Source organism: Ailuropoda melanoleuca, chromosome 5 (assembly GCF_002007445.2).
Source record: "Ailuropoda melanoleuca isolate Jingjing chromosome 5, ASM200744v2, whole genome shotgun sequence".
NCBI classification, from domain to species: Eukaryota; Metazoa; Chordata; class Mammalia; order Carnivora; family Ursidae; genus Ailuropoda; species Ailuropoda melanoleuca.
In genome coordinates, this window is record NC_048222.1 from 30,665,280 (window position 1) to 30,683,809 (window position 18,530).

Sequence of the window (18,530 nt, forward strand, 5' to 3'; positions counted from 1 at the left end):
AGTTTCCTCATCTGAGCCTCATTTTTATGGAGATAGGTGGCAGGTTTCTCCTCATTTGTAAAAAATACCTACTTCAAAAAATCATGAACAAGATAAGGCTCAGTGACAAGATAAGGATCTCTGCTCTTGTCACTGCTGCCCACGACGACTGTACTGGAGGTTACAGCCAGGGTGATTAGACAAGAAAAAGAAGGAAAAGAAATCCGGTCTGGAGAGGAAGAAGTACAACTATCTCTATTGGCAGATGACATGATTCTGGATATGGAAAATCCTAAATAATCCACTAAAAAACTACTAAAGCTAATATACAACATCGGCAAGGTTGCAGGATAGAAGCAGTATACAAAAATTTATTGCATTCGTATACACCAGCAATGAACAATCTGAAAATGACATTAAGAAAACAATTTCAGGGGCGCCTGGGTGGCACAGCGGTTAAGCGTCTGCCTTCGGCTCAGGGCATGATCCCGGTGTTGTGGGATCGAGCCCCACATCGGGCTCTTCCGCTATGAGCCTGCTTCTTCCTCTCCCACTCCCCCTGCTTGTGTTCCCTCTCTCGCTGGCTGTGTCTATCTCTGTCAAATAAATAAATAAAATCTTTAAAAAAAAAAAACAATTTCATTTATAATAGCATCAAAAAGAATAAAATACATAGAAATAATTTAACAAAAGTGTAAGATTTGTACATGAAAATGAAAAAAACATTGTTGAAAGATATTAAAGGCCTAAATAGATAGAAACATCCATATTCATTGATCAGAAAACTTAATATATGAAGATGGCAGTGCTCCCCAAACTGATCTGCAGATCCAGTGCAATCCCTATCAAAATCCCAGTTGGCTTTTTGCAGACATTGACAAACTGATTCTAAAATTCATACAGAAATGCAAGGGACCCAGAATAGCCAGAACAATCATGAAGAAGAACAAAATTGAAGGACGCTCACATCCTGATTTGAAACTTACTAAAGAGCTGCAGTAATCCAGATGGTGTGGTACTGGCATGAGGCCAGACATACAGATCAATGGAATAAAATTGAGAGTCCAGAAATAAAGCCAAACATCTATGGCAAAATGATTTCCTTTATTTTTTTTTTAAAGATTTTATTTATTTATTTTGAGAAAAAGAGAGAGAGCACGAGTGAGGGGGAAGGGCAGAGGGAGAGGTACAAGCAGGCTCTCCGTTGAGTGGGGAGCCTAATGGATGATGGACGTGGGGCTAGATCCCAGGACTCCGGGACCACGACCTGAGCTGAAGGCGGACGCTCAACCGACTGAGACATCCAGGCGCCCCCGGCAAATTGATTTTCAACAAGTAGAGGGAAAGAATAGTCTTTTCAATAAATGGTGCTGGAACAACCAGATATCTACTTGCAAAAGAATGAAGTTGGATTACTCACCTCACATCATGTACAAAAATTAACTCAAAATGAATTACAGACCTAAATGTAAGATGTGAAATTATAAAAATCTTAGAAGAAAGCCTAGGTATGAATCTTTATGACTTTGGATTAGGCAGAGGTTTCTCAGATGGGATGCCTAATACACAAGCAACCAAAGGAAAAATATATAAAAATTAGATTTCATAAAAAATAAAAACTTCTGTGTTTCAAAGGACACCAACAAGAAAGTGAAAAGACAATGCAAAGATTGGGAGAAAATATTTGCAAATCATGATTCTAGTATCCAGAATATATTAAGAACTCCTACAACTTAACAAATAAAAATATAGATAACTCAATTTTTAAAGTGGCCAAAGGATTTTTTTTAAAAGATTTTATTTATTTATTTGACAGAGAGCACAAGCAGGGGGAGCAGCAAGCAGAGGGGGAGGGAGAAGCAGGCCTCCCACTGAGCAAGGAGTCTGATGCGGGGCTCCATCCCAGGACCCCCGGATCACGCCCCAAGCCGAAGGCAGACACTTAACTGACTGAGCCACCCGTGCTACGCCTGGGCAAAGGATTTGAATAGACATTTCTCCAAGGCAGACATCCAACTGGCCAATAAGCACATGAAAAGATAGTCATCGTCATTAGTCATTAGGAAAATGCAAATCAAAACCACAATGAGCTATTATAACACAGCCACTAGGATAAATAAAAAACGATGAACAACAGTGTTGGTGAGCATGTGGAGAACTTGGAACTCTCATACACTGCTAGGGAAAATGCAAAATTGTGTAGGTGTTGTGGAAAACAGAAGGGCAGCTCCTCCAATAGTTAAACATAGATTTAGCGCGTGGCTCAGCAATTTATTCCTAGATGTGTATGCAAGAAAACTGAAAACATGTTTGCACAACAACTCGTATACAAATGTTCATAGCAGCATAATAGCCAAAAAGTGGAAACAGCCCAAATGTGCATCAAACCGATGCCTTGGACAGATGATATGTGCATGTCCATGCAGAGCAATATCATTCAGCTCTAACAAGGAATGAAGTCCTGATAGTTGCTACCATGTGGAGGAACCCTGGAGATGTTGTAAGTGAAAGGAGCCATGAACAAAAGACCGTATGTTATATGATCCCAATTATATAAAATGTTCAGAATAGGCAAGTCCATAGAGACAGAATGTAGATTTTAGTAGTTGCCTGGAGCTGTAAAGAGGGGGAAATTGAGAGATTGAGAATGGGCATAGGGTTTCTTTTTGGGGTGATGGAAATGTTCTAGCATTGGATAGCAGCAGTGGTTGCACACCCCAGTGAGTATACTGACAACCCACCAAGGTGCACACCTTAAATGAGTCAATTTTATGTTAGTGAATTATACCTCAATTAAAAAAATAAAAGATAGTGTGAAGGATTAGATAGTGTGTGTAAAGCACTAACAGTGCCTGCGTGCTATACAGGTGATTAATAAGTATTAGTTCTGTCCCTCTTTTGTCCTCCCAGGCTCTCCAGCTTCTTCTTCTTCTTTTTTTTTTTTTTAAAGATTTTATTTATTTATTTGACACAGAGAGAGAGACAGCCAGCGAGAGAGGGAACACAAGCAGGGGGAGTGGGAGAGGAAGAAGCAGGCTTCCAGCGGAGGAGCCTGATGTGGGGCTCGATCCCAGAACGCTGGGACCACGCCCTGAGCCGAAGGCAGCCGCTTAACGACTGTGCCACCCAGGCGCCCCTCTCCAGCTTCTTAAATCATCCATCTGCCCACCCAGTAACAGTCCTGCACCCACCGACACCTTCAGGCAGGGGCGGGGGGAGCAGTGAGGGAAGAAGTCTCATTGGACATTACCATCTGATAAGGGACACCACATGCAATATGGAATCACAAGCTGATGAACACTAGCCTTGAGAGTGAATAAAAGAAATCTGACCTACTTTGGAGAGACAGCAGTGTGCAGGGAATTACCCTGACAACAAGGCTTGGTTGTAAGCAGATATGTCCTCTTTTTCCTTGCAGAGGAAGTCTGAAGCAGTTGAAGTTCGGTGAGTAATTTTATTGCTGGGTGGTCTGCGTGCCTTTGGAAGGGCTGTGGCTTCCCCGTTTCCTTATTGACTCATCAGGCTGCAGGGCTGGTGGGGGGCTGGGCTGTAGGGGCTGCGGTAGGGCCTGGGGAGAGGAGCAAGGACTCTGGCAGGAGCTGGCCGGCATCGGAGACCCTCTAGTTCTACTTCTGTCTTGAGAAGGAGAAAAAGAACAGGAAGAAATAATTTAAAACAGGCAGGTGGTTTCCTAAACTCATCTTTATCTGGAGCCTGGCAAACAAGAACAGACTTTACAAGTCGACCTTCTAATTGGGGCCTTTATTTTCAGAAAGATTTTAAGTGATTTGTAAGAAACATAGTAGAAAACTTAATAAAATAAAAAAAAGTCATGGAGAGGAAAACGAATATTCCAGAAAGCTAGGCTAATAGAAATACTGTATTGAGTATTAAATTTAGCTTTCTGCTTCCTGATAGCCGAAGCAAAAAGAAAAATATGATATAACCTGTTTCAATGTCTGGTTGAAAAGGAAGCACAACATATCAATTTCCTTATTGTCTTTTAAGTTTCCAAAACGTGATTTGGCAAGAATAGTAAGGAACACTTAAAAAAAAAAAATAGAAGCCCATCATAGTATCACCTTCCAAATGCTGCCGTTCATTGAGGACCCCCGGTGGGCCAGGCACTTTGTGTGGGAAGGAGAGATTATCTCCATTTCAACTATTTTAATTTTTGCAAAGTACCTTCCAATATTTGACCACATAGATACATTTTTCTGAATAATTATAAATTCGCACTGCCCCCCCATACTTACTAGATGATTCTCAAACTCAAATATGCGTACAATCCACCTGGGGATCTTATTAAAATGTAGGTTGATACAGGTAGAGTGGGGCCTTAAACACTTTCTAACCTGCTTCTCCTAATGTTCGCACTCTTGAGTAGCAAACTGTGAGACCATATGTGAGCACACATCAGGAAGTTTTTTTGTTTTGATTGGCTTTTTAAAAATGTCAAATTTTATACTCTTGCAATTTTTTTTTTTAAATACCACAGGTCATCTGTTTCTCTGACAAGGGAAAATTAAGGAATCGAATTCTTCAGATAAAAACTTGTTCCTTCCATGCTTCCCTGTCCCTGGCTACTGCAGACCTGATGTTCTGAAGCCTTTCACTCTAGGATTAGAACCTGACATTGAGACAAGGCCTCCTACTGTATACAAAAGGCTTTCAGAGGAAGAACTGCAGTGACCCACATCGAAGATATTCAGAGAGACGTGGGTGGTACTCTCCTGCCGGGCCCCTGCGATCACTCTACCCCCTGGAGGCCTCTCCTCTGTAAAATGAGAGCACTAAGTGAGTCCACGGTCTCGGGGCTCCCAGGTCTGAGTCTCCCGCAGCCTGCCTGCCTGAGGAGACGTTCGTTGGCAGGCACCCTAGAAACTGGCACCCAGCTCTAAAATGGCAGCTGAGGAAGAGGTGGTTGCTAGGGGGGAGGTTTGGGGGTCCTCTGTTTCTCCTTGCTCGCATTTTTTCTTGTTGATGATCGGGGTGGGTAAGGAATGGACGGGCCACCAGACCCTGAATCCATCAGGAAGTCCTATAAAGATTGGGTGAACACAAGATCTGAAAACTTAGGAGACTAAAACTGACTTCCTCTCCTTTGGACCCCAACATTACATTCCCTTAGTGCCCACCCTGACCCAATAAGAACTGGCCACTGGCTTGAGAAATTTGTTACTTACGTCCAGTAGTTTGTTATAGTAGATTACATTTCTTACAGAAACAGCTACTTTCGATTTGGCCCTTTAAATGGTGCATCTTTTGCCAGCCTGCAGACGGGAACTGGATTTTGGTAATACCTCCTTGTAGCCAACGCCAGACAGAAACAGGGTCTTTAGGCCATTCCCTGCCTGGGGATGGTGCATAGAAACCGGGTTTCGTGGATCATTCGCAGTGGATAAACCCGACGAACGGGTGTTTTTTCCTGGTCGTGTGCATTCACTCAGTGAAGAGAGAAAGTGGGTGCCGGTCGAGAGGAGAGGAGGGAAACGCTGAACGAAACTGTATTGGATCTTGTTACTTGATCCAGGAGCACTCACTGACACAGTCAACAGGTTTCTCATTCCTGGGCTGGAAGGGATGCTTTTTTTTTTTTCTCTTTGAAGTAAACTCTACCCCCAGCATGGGGTTTGAACTCACAACCTAGGCGAGAGTCCCATGCTCTACTGTCTGAGCCAGCCAGGGACCCCTGTAGGACATGCTTTTTAACCAATGCCTTGACAACATGCCAGTGAGTGGAATGAGTACCCCAACCCTGTCCTGTCTTTGGTAATGGGAACTACTGGGATGGGACTTAATAATCACATTCATATTTTCTCGTGTTGATAAAATTACTTCAGTCAGGTACTTACTTTGTGCAAATCTGATGAATGACAGAATCCAGCTAATTCTGTAGCTTAGTGCCTCTTCCAGTTATATTTGTTTACGTCTCATAATTTTACTTTTTATAGGAAGTTAACTTTCCTAGAAGTCTACCTTCTAAAGCTCTCTCGCTAAAATAGTAACTATGGTGGTCCACAGAAACTTCTGGGGGACTTAGGGTGCATCTGCCGACAGCCGGCACCTTGCTCTTGCCAGGAACAGCACATTTCACCACAGCACTCGGAGTCAGTTTACCGACGACCCGGTGCTGGGGGAAGGATCTGCAAATCTGCTTGAGTCAGATGACCCAGATGACCTTTTGCTTCATCTTTAAGAAACTCAGAATTCAACCTCTCCAATCACGTATTGATTTAGGTTCCCCTCTAGTAACTCAGGTGGCTTTACTTTTACATACATTCCTAAAGGCGGGAACCTCATCTTTCAAAGTATGTAGAAAATCAATAAAATCAGCACTCTTCTAACCAAGTCGCCTTATTCCTTTCTCACTTCTGGCTTGCCTCTGCCTTGGGCTGGGCTGTCGGGATGCCTGTGATGCCTACGCTTTACCAACGATGACTAGGCCCGAGCAGCCACGGTCAAGAGAGGGTTAGTCATTTGTATCTGCGAGGTGACTGGGAAGGAGATTTTAAATGCTTTCATTGTCTCACAGCCTGTATCAGTTACCTATTGCTGTACACATAACTCATTCCCACAGAACTCAGTGGCTTAAAGTGTTTCAGTTTCTTGTGGGTTAGGGGTCTGGCAAGGCTTAGTTAGGTGTCTCCTCTTCAAAGCTTCTCACAGGGCTGCAATCCATGTGTCGGAACTGCTTTCAAGCTCAGTGGTGTCTGCAGGATGCAGTTTCTCACAGGTGGTTGGGCTGCGGGCCTCCCTGTAAGGCGACTCACATAGCAGCTCACTTTCCCAGAAGAATTCCAAGACAGAGCGAGAGGGGGCACAGAAGACAGCAGCCACAGCCCTTTGTGACCCAACCTCGGAAGTAACACCCGTCACTTTTGCCTTAATCTGTTAGAAGAGTCACCAAGTCCAGCCCACATTCAAGATGAGGGGATTATAGGGGCGCCTGGGTGGCTCAGATCATGATCTCCAGGTCCTGGGGTCAGGCCCCACATGGGGCTCCCTGCTCAGCAGGGAGCCTGCTTCTCCTTCTCCCCCTGCTTGTGCTCTGTCTCTGACAAAAAAATAATCTTGAAGAAAAAAAAAAGCTGAGGGGATTATACAAGTGTGCTAGTATCAGCTGGGAATCACTGGGGTCCTTTTTCCTGAGGATCAAACAAGGGCCTTAACCCTCAAAACTCACGTAACCTCAAGACGACTTGTAGTAGGGTCCACTAATTGCCCACACCAACGGTGCCTTCCGCTATGTTCACGAAATCCAAAGCAACCAGCGCGTCTGAAGGCACAACTCCTAGAACACAGCTCAGCTGCGGGCAGCTGGCACGCTTCTGCACCAGTCCAGTCCTGTCACCTGGAGGGCGAGGCTTGTTACTGTGTCCAGGTGGGCAGAAGCTAGATCGGAATTAAGGACCAAAGATGATGATAAAAAAGCCTCCTCCCTCATAAGGAATGGCACAACTGGCAACACAACTATATACTAATGTAAACTTGCTTAATTAAAACTTCCAAACACTTAAAATGACCTCAAATTTTCTGGCTTTTTAACTAGGATATCTGATACCACAAGGACTTGGTGTGGATTAATATTTGCAGAGTGACTTAAAGACAAATGTGTATCATACACGTAGTTTCTAAATTTCAATTTTTAAAAACAAGACTTTAGGGGCACCCAGCTGGCTCAGCCCTTTAGGTGTCTGCTTTTGACTCAGGTCATGATCCCAGAGTCCTGGGATTAAGCCCCGAATCAGGCTCTCTGCTCAGAGAGGAGCCTGCTTCTCCCTCTCCTTCTGCCTGCTTGTGCTCATAAAATCAATAGAATCTTAAACAAACCAACCAACGCCCCCCCACCGACTTTAGTGACATAAAAACAAACTTCCTCCTCAGGTCTCAAGGCTCATAGATTATATATAAAAGTTATATATATTTAATCTTCATATACTGAAGACTGCAAGCGATCCAGTAGTTACCAACGCCTTGCCAAAGGCACCACATTGGTGGGCAAAACACAAAGGACTATTCAAGCTTCTCTGGTGTCATTAGGCCATATTTTTGGACTAAACATAATTTTTAAAAACAATTTTATGTATCTATTTGACAGAAATTGAGAGAGCACAAGCAGGGGGAGTGGCAGAGGGAGAGGGAGAAGCAGGCTCCCCGCTGAGCAGGGAGCCCAACGTGGGGGTCAATCCCAGGACCCTGGGATCATGACCTGAGCTGAAGGCAGATGCTTAACTGACTGAGCTACCCAGGAGCCCCTGGAGTAAATATAATTTTGACTCTATTATTATCAATAAATCATCAGTTTTGTGATACAGTAATCTAACAGCAAATCTCTTCCCTCATAAGGGCAAACTGGAAGACTCTAAGCCTTCAAAAATAAAAGAACGGGCAGTAATAAAGTTCATTTGTAACCTGGGCCTCTCTGGAGCAGGCAAATGGTTCCCCTGTGGACACTCAGGGCAAATGAAGATTGAAAAGTAGGGGCCCTAGGGGGCGGGGGATTAACTCGAACCCCAGTTTGCTGATTCTTTTAAGATAGATACAAGCTCTCCTAGGACAGCACTTAAGTTTTCCAAAACCCTCCGAGTTCTAGGTCCATACATTTAACACAAGGCTTAGAGAGACTGCCTAAACTGGTCAGTCTGGTGAACATACTGGTTTGATGAATTCCAGTTTAATTTTTGAAGATTTTTTGTTTAAAGATTTATTTATTTGACAGAGAGGGAGAGAGCACAAGCAAGGGAGGCGGCAGGCAGAAGGAGAGGGAGAAGACTCCCAGCTGAGCTGGGAGCTCAATGTGGGACTCGATCCCAGGACCCTGGGATCATGACCTGAGTTGAAGGCAGATGCTTAACCGACTGAGCCACCCAGAGCCTCCGGGTTCTTTTTTAAATGTGTTACATTCTCTCCTGGTCAACACCACAATATGAACACACTACGTATGTCTTAATTATGTTGCAATTAAATTAACTAGAAGGATTTATGTCGCTCAGGGGTGGGGAAGGACTTTCTATGAATAACACTAAAAAACACAAATGGGGCGCCTGGGTGGTGCAGTCGTTAAGCCTCTGCCTTCGGCTCAGGGCGTGATCCCAGGGTTCTGGGATCAAGCCCCACATCAGGCTCCCTGTTCCGCTGGGAGCCTGCTTCTTCCTCTCCCACTCCCCCTGCTTGTGTTCCTTCTCTCGCTGGCTGTCTCTGTCAAATAAATAAATAAAAATCTTAAAACAGGGGCGCCTGGGTGGCACAGCAGTTAAGCGTCTGCCTTTGGCTCAGGGCGTGATCCCGGCGTTCTGGGATCGAGCCCCACATCAGGCTCTTCTGCTATGGGCCTGCTTCTTCCTCTCCCACTCCCCCTGCTTGTGTTCCCTCTCTCATTGGCTGTCTCTATCTCTGTCGAATAAATAAATAAAAAATCTTAAAAAAAAAAAATCTTAAAACAAAAAAACAAAAAAAAACCACAAATAAAAATGAAAGGCAAACTGAAAACTGGAAAAGTGTGTGATGGAAAAACGACAAAAATGCATTATCTTTAATACAGAACAAATCCTTACCAAATGAATAGGGAAGCACACAAAAAGAAAGCTGGCAATGTAGCAAATAACCAAAAAATACAAATGGCCAATAAAACCCATGAAACGAGTTTCTGAGTTCACTAGTCATCCAATATGCAAATTAAAACAAGACGCTCTTGTTTTTTGGCAATCAAACTGGCTACCGGGAATAAAACGAGTGTGATCATAACAGGCCCATTCAAATGCTGCTGGTCACAGCAAAACAGCCCAACTGTTCTCCACATAAGTTACCTGACATTTACTACAAGCCATGAAAATGTGCTTACTCTCTGGCCCAGCCATTCCATTTCGGAGAATTTATCCTAAGGAATGAATCAGACAAATCTATGAAAGCCTGTGCACAAGAGGGCTTGTCACGCCAGTGCCTTAGGCAGAGTTCACAAATCTCCGGCATTTTGCATCTACTGTGACTGTGATTGTAATCTGAGGGGGGAGTGATAAAAGACATACCACAAATATTCTGGGAAAATACTGCTGGATATAGGGACTTTCCTAAGATTTTCCAAAATGAACTTTGTTAATCTCACCCACCCTCAATTTAAAAGACAGAAGCAAAGCTACAAATGTCATAAAGTGGTGCGTGTGTTCCAGCCAGCCAGCTTTGCTGCATACTGACATTCAAAAAGCATTGTTCAACAATCCTTCCCTCCATCCTGAAGCCTGGGTCAGACCAACTTGGGCAACAAAGGTACAGAAATGCTCTGGAAACATATAGGTTATTAAATAATTTGTTTATTGTACTGCATTTATAAAGAAAACAGACAATGCACCCAGTAGAAAGAATAAAAATGCATCTGGGGTTGTAACTGACAGCGATAGAAATCCTTTAGTGAGATCGTGGCGATTTGACAGTATTATGATTAAGTTCAATAAAGGTACATGGGGTACTTGGAAGATCAAATTCTATAGCTGCCTCTTTCTACGGCTTCTAATTCATCTGGCTCCTTAAACGATAGGGTTTGGAAAAGCCCTTATTTGGTGGGAAAACATTTCCAGATAGGTTCTCTCTTATTAAAATTTCTTCTCACATCAGTTGTTAAAATGGGGTCTTCTTTTTGTGTTTTGGTTATTTCACTTTAATATCGTCACCAGAATTCCTGTAATTGCGCAACTGGTATTTTACAATGTAGATAAGAATTCAGTTCTAGTCTGCTATTGCTTTAGATATACATATCGCTGAAAAGCCAAAGTGGATTAGAATTGCCGAAGGATTTTCCCTGCCGTTGTTGGATACAATCTATTTTCTTTATTCTTGATAGGTGCATAGACAGCCTCACTTAAAATTCTTTCTACAGGAACATGTCTGATTTCAGGACTATCCAATCAAGGATCCGATGAATGGCTGGCCATGGTTACTCAGGGTTCTATGTTTATGGGTTAAATGGATTGCATAATTGCACCACTTTTTCCTTTGCTGTTGTTGGTGGAAAAATGGCAGAATCTGGGCTCCAATCTTCCACACAGAGAGTCGGCTACCTGAAAGTCTCATCGGCAGCTTTGCAAGTCACACTTCCTTGGCTTTCTGTACACCAGTCCATTCTGCCTCCGCAGAATGCTGTAATCCCCAAGGCCCACTTGGTCCGTGTGAACAAGTGGCTGTGACCCCAAACCTGCCCCTCTTTTGCTTTTCAATATGACCCAAGGACTATGTAACGTCTAGGGCAAGTCTAGGAGAGGCCCATTCTAAAGTAAGATTCACAAAGCCTTTTCTCGTTTAAAAAAAAAAAAAAAGCCTCAAGGACATCTCAATTATCTCAAAATTGCAGTTTAAAACTTACATTATACAAAGAAATAGCAGCAGAGAATGGCTAATCTTAAAACAACCAAAAAAACCCTCAAAACAAAACAAAACAAAAAAACACAAAACAAAAACAAAACCCAAATTGCCATCCCCCCACCCTTCCCCTTGGCCTTGGCTCTTTTATGCTGGGATTTCATTTAAGACCTGAAGCCTCTGAGAAAACGAGAAGGGCAAAGTCACAGAGGAAAAATGCTTCAAGGTTAAATTTTGGACAAGGTAAAGAAAAAGCTGTAAATAAAAGTAGGGGATGACTGGAAAAGAACCGGCAATTCTAGGGCATTTTCTTCTTAGACGGGAAATCTCTGAAACCCAGATCTTCTTTCTGGAGTCAGCCTCAATTCTTTAAGTTATGGGGCAGTAAACTCAAGTGCAATGAGTAAAGTGCCAGCCAGGGATTAAAACAACAAAACCCAAAATAGCCAATCAAAATAACTCTGCAGTTAGGGTGACAGAAGACACACAGGAAAGGACTGTTTTTGCAGAACATCTGGTTCTGAAGAAATCACTAGTCAATGGTTCCGTGTCTGTTTCCACCAAAAATCAGACCAAAGATCCAAGGATCTTAGAGTTATAGGAGGATGAAAGGAATTTGATAATGCTTTGAACAGTGATAAAATGGTATCCAAATTTGGTGTCAATACAGCTCATTTAAAAAGATAGTAGCCTCAAAGTCACGGGACAAAATGTGAACACAGAGAACAGAAACAATCCAGGAAGATGATGCAGCCTGGATATGGCAAGTTTAATGTCTCTGCTGTACACAGAAGTAACACCCTTTCCCCTTCTCATCCTTATGCTGGCAAAAGGAGATGCACTAGAAAATTTGACTCTTAGAGTCAATGAATAAAAGGATGAGCTCATCATCTTCACAGCTCTTTTTAAAAAGGATGCTTATAATTTAAAGGATGTTTTAATGGAAAGACAAGGGTACAGGGTGAGAGGCTGTTTCACGTTTTAGTCTATTAGTCTTTGGCAGACCCCAATCAAGGCCAAATTCACCTAGGATGCCCAAATAGCTGTGGGGGATCTCCACAGGGTTAAGTAAGCAAACCCAAATGAACATGTTGGATTAAAAAAAAAAAAAAAAAGAAAGAAAGAAAAAGAAAAGAAAAACAAACAACAAAAAACCTAGGAAACCCTTGAAGGAAGAGCTTCACCCTGAAAAGGGAAGAGGGAAATGCTTGGCAGGGAGGGGCGAGGGTCAGCATGTGGTCTCTGCTGCTGCGCAGGGTTGGGGCTTAGGAGTTGAGCCAAGGGTGCCGGAGACACTCGGCGGCAGTGGCTCTCTTCTCGGGTATCAGCTCCAACATGGGCAGTAAGAAATCCGTGAAGCCAGCTGCCTCTTCCTGAGACCACTCATACTTCTCCACTAGAACCTCAAAAAGGCCCCAGGGTTTCAGTTTCGTGATGTGTTTCAGGTCACCTATGGTAAAGATAATACAAAAGAAACTGACCGACATTGAAAAGTGACAAGATCCTTTTGCGGAAATCCAGGAACTAATCCAGGTGCTCTATAAAGAACCAAATTTTGCCATCAGAATCTAATCCCCTTCTATTCACAAAGCTCTTCTTTAACGCATTCCTTGGAAGTGTCCCCATTTTCCGTGAGGGCCTAAAATCTTAACTTGTTTGCTCCAGCATTCCAGGATATTTTGTCCCAGTCAAATTGGGTAGGCCTAGCAGGAACAAGATATTCACTAAAATGAATATTAAATGCCTATATGTGCAACATGGTCTCATACGGTGTTCAAAGACAGTTTATCATCACATACCAAGAACAATTTGATTTTTTGGCTCAACAGTCTAGTAAATGTTGCTTCCAAATAAAGCAGTAATTTAAAAATAAAGAGGTAACACCATGTCAGACCCGTATAAAAGCAACAAGACTAAAACAACAGACCCCATACAGCTTTCAGATACAGCTACATCAACACTTTGTACTATTCTGAAATGTCGTTCTAATTCTTGCTTCTTTGACCTAACCATTTTTACTTATACAACACTTGTTTGAAGTCTCTTTCTGCAAAGCAAGTGCCTGATTAATTAGCCACTTGGTATACACATGCACACATGCCATTAATTGGTCGGCACAAGGAGGAACTCTTAAGAAGCACTTCACGATTTTCCTGTCAAAAAGAAACATTAAGAAATGTTTCTGAGCATGCTTGCTGTCAAGTGTAGAGGTCATGAGGAAAAAGGGAACTGTGGCAAACAGGGAAAAACGGCCAGTTTTCTAGTCCCTCCTAGGTCAGGTCTTCAAACTTCAGCTTTTAAATTTTATTGGGATGCATAAGAAATACACAAACTATGCCAACATATATAATCGAGTCAAAAATTTCAGGTGAGAGTATTATCTTTGTTTCTTTTACCAATCGGTGATAACAAACTTATAAAACTGCAAAGGGTGAAGTTAATTTGTAGGACTGATGTGCTGAAGTGACCATATTAGGTGTCACTGCGCTACAAGATGAGTGAGATGTAGTCCTGTCCTTAGGAAGCTTAAACTGAACTACTTGCCCTTTGTTAGAGGCAGTTCTTAGATCAAATGCTAGCAAAAATCTGCCCATTTTTCAGAAGTACTACGGTAGGAGTAATCAACCAATTAGGTGCCAGGTACTATAGACACAGTTAACTTAATTAGTGTGAAGTAAACGCTTAACATCTCCATTTAGAAATCAGCAGACAGCGGTTATGTAGCAGCTGGGATCTGAATCCAGACAGTGTGGCTCTAGTCCCTGCGGTTGGCCACACTATCTCACCTCTCTGCTGTTACAGCTCAGCATCCAAGGCAGGACCAATCTTCTGTAGGTGTTGGCAACATGTACCCGGCTGTACTCACCTCCTCATTTTTAAACACTTTGCCCCCTTAATGTCTGGGAACAAACACATTTATTTTACCTTTTTTGGTGAAAAATTCCTTGGAATATTTTCCTGCCACAATGAGCTTGCGAGGCACCTTCCCCAGAAGTTCTATGATCAATGCAATGTGATCTGTATGTTTCAAACATTTCAGGAGAGGGGAAAAAAAAGACATACGTAACAGGAGTAACAAATGCAGTTCTAGACAATGGCAGAAAGAGTAGCATGCACACCTCTTTGTAAAGCATTTCAGTCTTGCTTTCTGTCCTGAATAGGAAGAGGACTCTATCCATCTAATGGAGAATCCAGAAAACCATAAAAAAGTCAGGTGTCCACTCCAGTGGCACTTGAAAGATAACTAAAAACAATCTTGGTGTGAATGCTCTGCTCCTGAAGTTGTATCCCTGGGGCCTAGATGAAAACTCATGTTAATAATACTACCTCTGCGATTGAAGAAGTCCTGTGAATATTTCCCACTGAGGGCAAAGCGTCTTGGAATTCTGCCTATCAGCTCTATAATGTGCGCAATGTGGTCTAAAATAGAAGGGTAAGAAAAACAGCTGTAAAAGAGGGTTTTTTTTTATGAATAGCTTTTTCAGGCCTAGCTGTTTAAGAGTAACTACAAATATAACCAAGGATACTCCAGGGGAGACTGGGAAGGTCAAGAATTATTTCAGGTGGTGGTCACCTGATAGCAGCTGTCAAGTCCCACTCTAGAGTTTGGAGGCTTATCTATATCTTTATTTCTATTTTGTCTACACATCTAGATTCAGGTGGGTTTTTAAGATAAGGTAAAAAACTGTACCAATATGCTTTAAACACTGTTACTTATTTATGATACTTCTCTGGGCTTCAAGTAGTAATAATATCACTTTATTTAACAAAGTTCATGACAATTAAAGCATTCACATATGATTGAGTTTTTACAATCACCCCGAAAAACAGGTCAAAATCAATAGATATCCCATTTTAATGAGAAAACAGAACCCTCTTCAGAAAGAATAAATGGCCTACTTGAAGGTATAGGGCTAACAGGAGCAAGGACTCAAAATGGACCCACATCTTATCATGTGTAGTTCAGAGCTGTCTGTTTGTTTTAAAATAAATCACACTTTTAAAGTAGAAAGTGGCACAGACATTTTGAAGTATAACTACTTGACTTCTGTAGGCCACTAAAAGATGTCCGTATCGTAGCAGTGCCTTGTAACTGTCACAGCATGAATAAGGACTGTGAGCGCTGCCAGGGAAGTGTGTGCCAGCCGGGGAGCCTGAGACCAGCCAGCAGCCACATTTACAGGCAACTCTACCACCTTCTTACTCTGCAGTTGACAGCAACTAAGAAGAGGAAGAAATTTTAAAAAGTGATGGCTGTGAGCCACAAATGTGCTTCATAAAGGACTTTAATCCTATAGTTACAGAATCATTAAGGTCAAAAGGAATGACTATAACCTTTCCAATAATATTACCTTACAGGGGAATAATAATACGCCAGAGACATCACTGGGAATTTGTGAAGGTCTCAGGTCCTGTTTCTCAAGTAAAGGACTCAGTGCTATCATTTAAAAACAGCTTTACATTCATTAGGTCACTACAACCTTCTGGCAGTTTTGACTGAACTTATGGTTTGCTAACAAGACTTGGCCGCCAAGAAATTTCTGCCCATTTAAGACAAAACCTGCAAATAATTGTCTTTGTATAAAAGAAACTACAGTTTATCTTACGGTAAGGAATTCTTCTTCTCTTGAATGTGTTATTTTACATTTAATTCCAGAGGCCTATCTCTGGCTTATCAATTAATCACAGGACTGATATACCTGACAGGCAAAATTATCAAGTATTATTCCAAGACTTAGGACTGTAGAGCATCAAAAACATCAGAAAATATGCTTCGTGGGTAGGCCCCAGCTCTACCATGACTTATAACAAACTATGTATATATTAGCTAGGGGATAAGGGTTTGGTTTTTTCCTGCTCTTATGGGTCAAACTGCAGTACTCTGAAGTTTCATTTAAGGACTATTAGTACTGACTGGTATGGGAGGAAATAAATTTGGATCTAAATATCTAGAACAGACAGTTCTCCCTTGCCCCAAACTTGGGACTTTTTATATACATTTCAATTTTCAGGTTTGATAGCATAAGACCCTACAGAGTATAATTCAGCTGCGAAATGTGTTCTGAACCACACACTATTTACAGGGAGTCTAGGAAGGTAAAGAGAAAAAAATCAATTACTTGTTCAAACAGATATAGTAGGGCATTTCTAAAAAAGTCCAAAGCCCCAAACTCATAACCGGAAGAAAAAACAGCAGAGATTAGGGAAAATTAAGTATGTACATAGATAGTAATTACAGTATATTCTTAAAAGGGCTTATATATAGAAAATACATCCAAACTGTACCCACTAAAATAGGCATTTGGTGATCGGAATTAGTGTCACTTTTCCCCAACAGCTTGTGTTACAAGCATCAGCAGGCCCTCCTAACACTGCCTATTAATATCCCAAGGGACCACAGTTTAAGAAATGGAGAGCATTCTTGGCTCTACAGAGCACAAAGCCTGATTTCCCTATGAAGTGAGGAAAGGACAGAAAATAAAGGACATATTTTCCACATTGGGAGGGTACACTGCTAGTGCTCTCAAAGTAATCCCCATTAATCCTAAAAACAAAACCCTCTGAACCTGTATAATAAATAAGGTAAAACATTTCTTTAATAGTTCTTTCATTCACATTATTATCTAAGTTATTTGGACACCACCATGATTAAAAAAAAAAATCATATATTCAGTTGTGTGCTTTCACAGCCTCTCAGATGGAGCAACTGACAGCTTGGGCCTTTCCCATCAGCTATTACAAAATGTAAATCAATAACACTGTTTTATATTATTTTATTTTTTAAAGATTTAAAAATTTATCCGAGAGAGAGAGAGAGAGAGAGTGAGAGAACACAAGCAGAGGGAATGGCAGGCAGAAGGAGAAGCAGACTCCTCGCTGAGCAGGGAGCCCGATGCGGGGCTTGATCCCAGGACCCTGAGATCATGACCTGAGCTGAAGGCAGATGCTTAGCAGACTGAGCCACCCAGGTGACCCAATAACATTGTTTTAAAATGGAATTCTAAATGTTAGTATCGTTTACAAAGAAAAAAGTATGGCTTTTTTTTTTTTTTAAAGATTTTATTTATTTGACGGAGAAAGACAGCCAGTGAGAGAGAGAACACAGGCAGGGGGAGTGGGAGAGGAAGAAGCAGGCTCCCAGCGGAGGAGCCCTATTTAGGGCTCGATCCTGGGATCACGCCCAGAGTCAAAGGCAGACGCTCAACGACTGAGCCACCCAGGCACCCCTAGCTTTCATTTTTAAAAAGGGAAAAAAAAACAACACTAAATATTGTAGAATTTATACAAATAGGATATAGTGTCTGCAATCACAAACACCACTCACGTAGTATGTGTGCATATAAAATTACTGACTTCCAAATGAGGTTGCAGGCATAACTGAGTAACAAGTTGATGAACAGTAAATTCAAAGTGGGTAAAGAATGAATCACTGATTTATACAGAAAGGAAGATAACTAGATGTTTTAGCAGAAATCACCTGGCAAATACAAGTTTTAGTTTAACCAACTGTGGCCTTTTCTCTAATCCTCATATAGTTCTTTACTAGCTATTATAAAATATCTAGTGTATCTAATACTTACTATAAAACATCCTCTATTTCTGTCTTTTCTGGGATTTATATATTCTTAGCACACTAAAGAGACTACACTCTTCAGTACTAACAAACCGTGCTGGCCACACATGGATCCTCGTTCGGGAGACTCACCTTCATCTCGAGTGTACTCTTCCCCTGAATGAGGCTCAAACAAATAGTCGCCTGTGGCCAGTTCAAAGGCCTAAGGAAAAGAGAGCATATGAAAGCATTAAAACAAAACAAAACAAAAAGGCAGCTTTGGGAAGCTTATTGCTTACTATTTGGATCAATATGAAGTATTTTTTTTCTTCTTTGAAAAAGCTGCAGATGATCATTTAAATAAATGTCTGAGATTATTCCTAAGGAGTTTTCCTTCCACGCCTGTTTCTTAGTAAAATGGAGCATGAAAACAGCAAAAACTGTTAACATCAACGTATGGATTCTGCCATCCCATCCCCCAATCAGCAATTCAGCTCTCTTGAATTTCTCTTTTTGCTTAGAGAGGCCCACACATGGATATTAAGGTGATTCTAAGTTATTAAATTATTCGTGAGAAGAGCAGGTCTTATTTTCTTACGTTATAATTTTACATGGTTAGAAATTAATTCTGTACACAAAAGCAAAC

At 41.7% G+C, this 18,530-nt stretch overlaps 2 protein-coding genes across 4 annotated transcripts in view; one reads left to right on the forward strand and one right to left on the reverse strand.

Annotated features, from left to right (window-relative positions):
• Positions 1–4,614, forward strand: part of LHFPL5 (LHFPL tetraspan subfamily member 5) — a 31,541-nt gene extending 26,927 nt beyond the window's left edge. For all 3 annotated transcript variants that reach the window (XM_034660616.1, XM_034660618.1, XM_034660617.1), the window contains exons 4-5: positions 3,398–3,423; positions 4,478–4,614. In XM_034660616.1, coding sequence (XP_034516507.1) covers positions 3,398–3,408 — 11 coding nt within the window. In that variant the 3' untranslated portion in view covers positions 3,409–3,423; positions 4,478–4,614. The remainder of the gene's footprint in view (positions 1–3,397; positions 3,424–4,477) is intronic.
• Positions 4,615–10,273: 5,659 nt separating this feature from the next.
• The window catches only part of SRPK1 (SRSF protein kinase 1), a gene marked incomplete at its 5' end in the record, with an annotated part of 81,061 nt that continues 72,804 nt past the window's right edge, over positions 10,274–18,530 (reverse strand). The window contains 4 exons of the mRNA XM_034661687.1: positions 10,274–12,781; positions 14,257–14,349; positions 14,659–14,751; positions 18,038–18,107. Coding sequence (XP_034517578.1) covers positions 12,597–12,781; positions 14,257–14,349; positions 14,659–14,751; positions 18,038–18,107 — 441 coding nt within the window. The remainder of the gene's footprint in view (positions 12,782–14,256; positions 14,350–14,658; positions 14,752–18,037; positions 18,108–18,530) is intronic.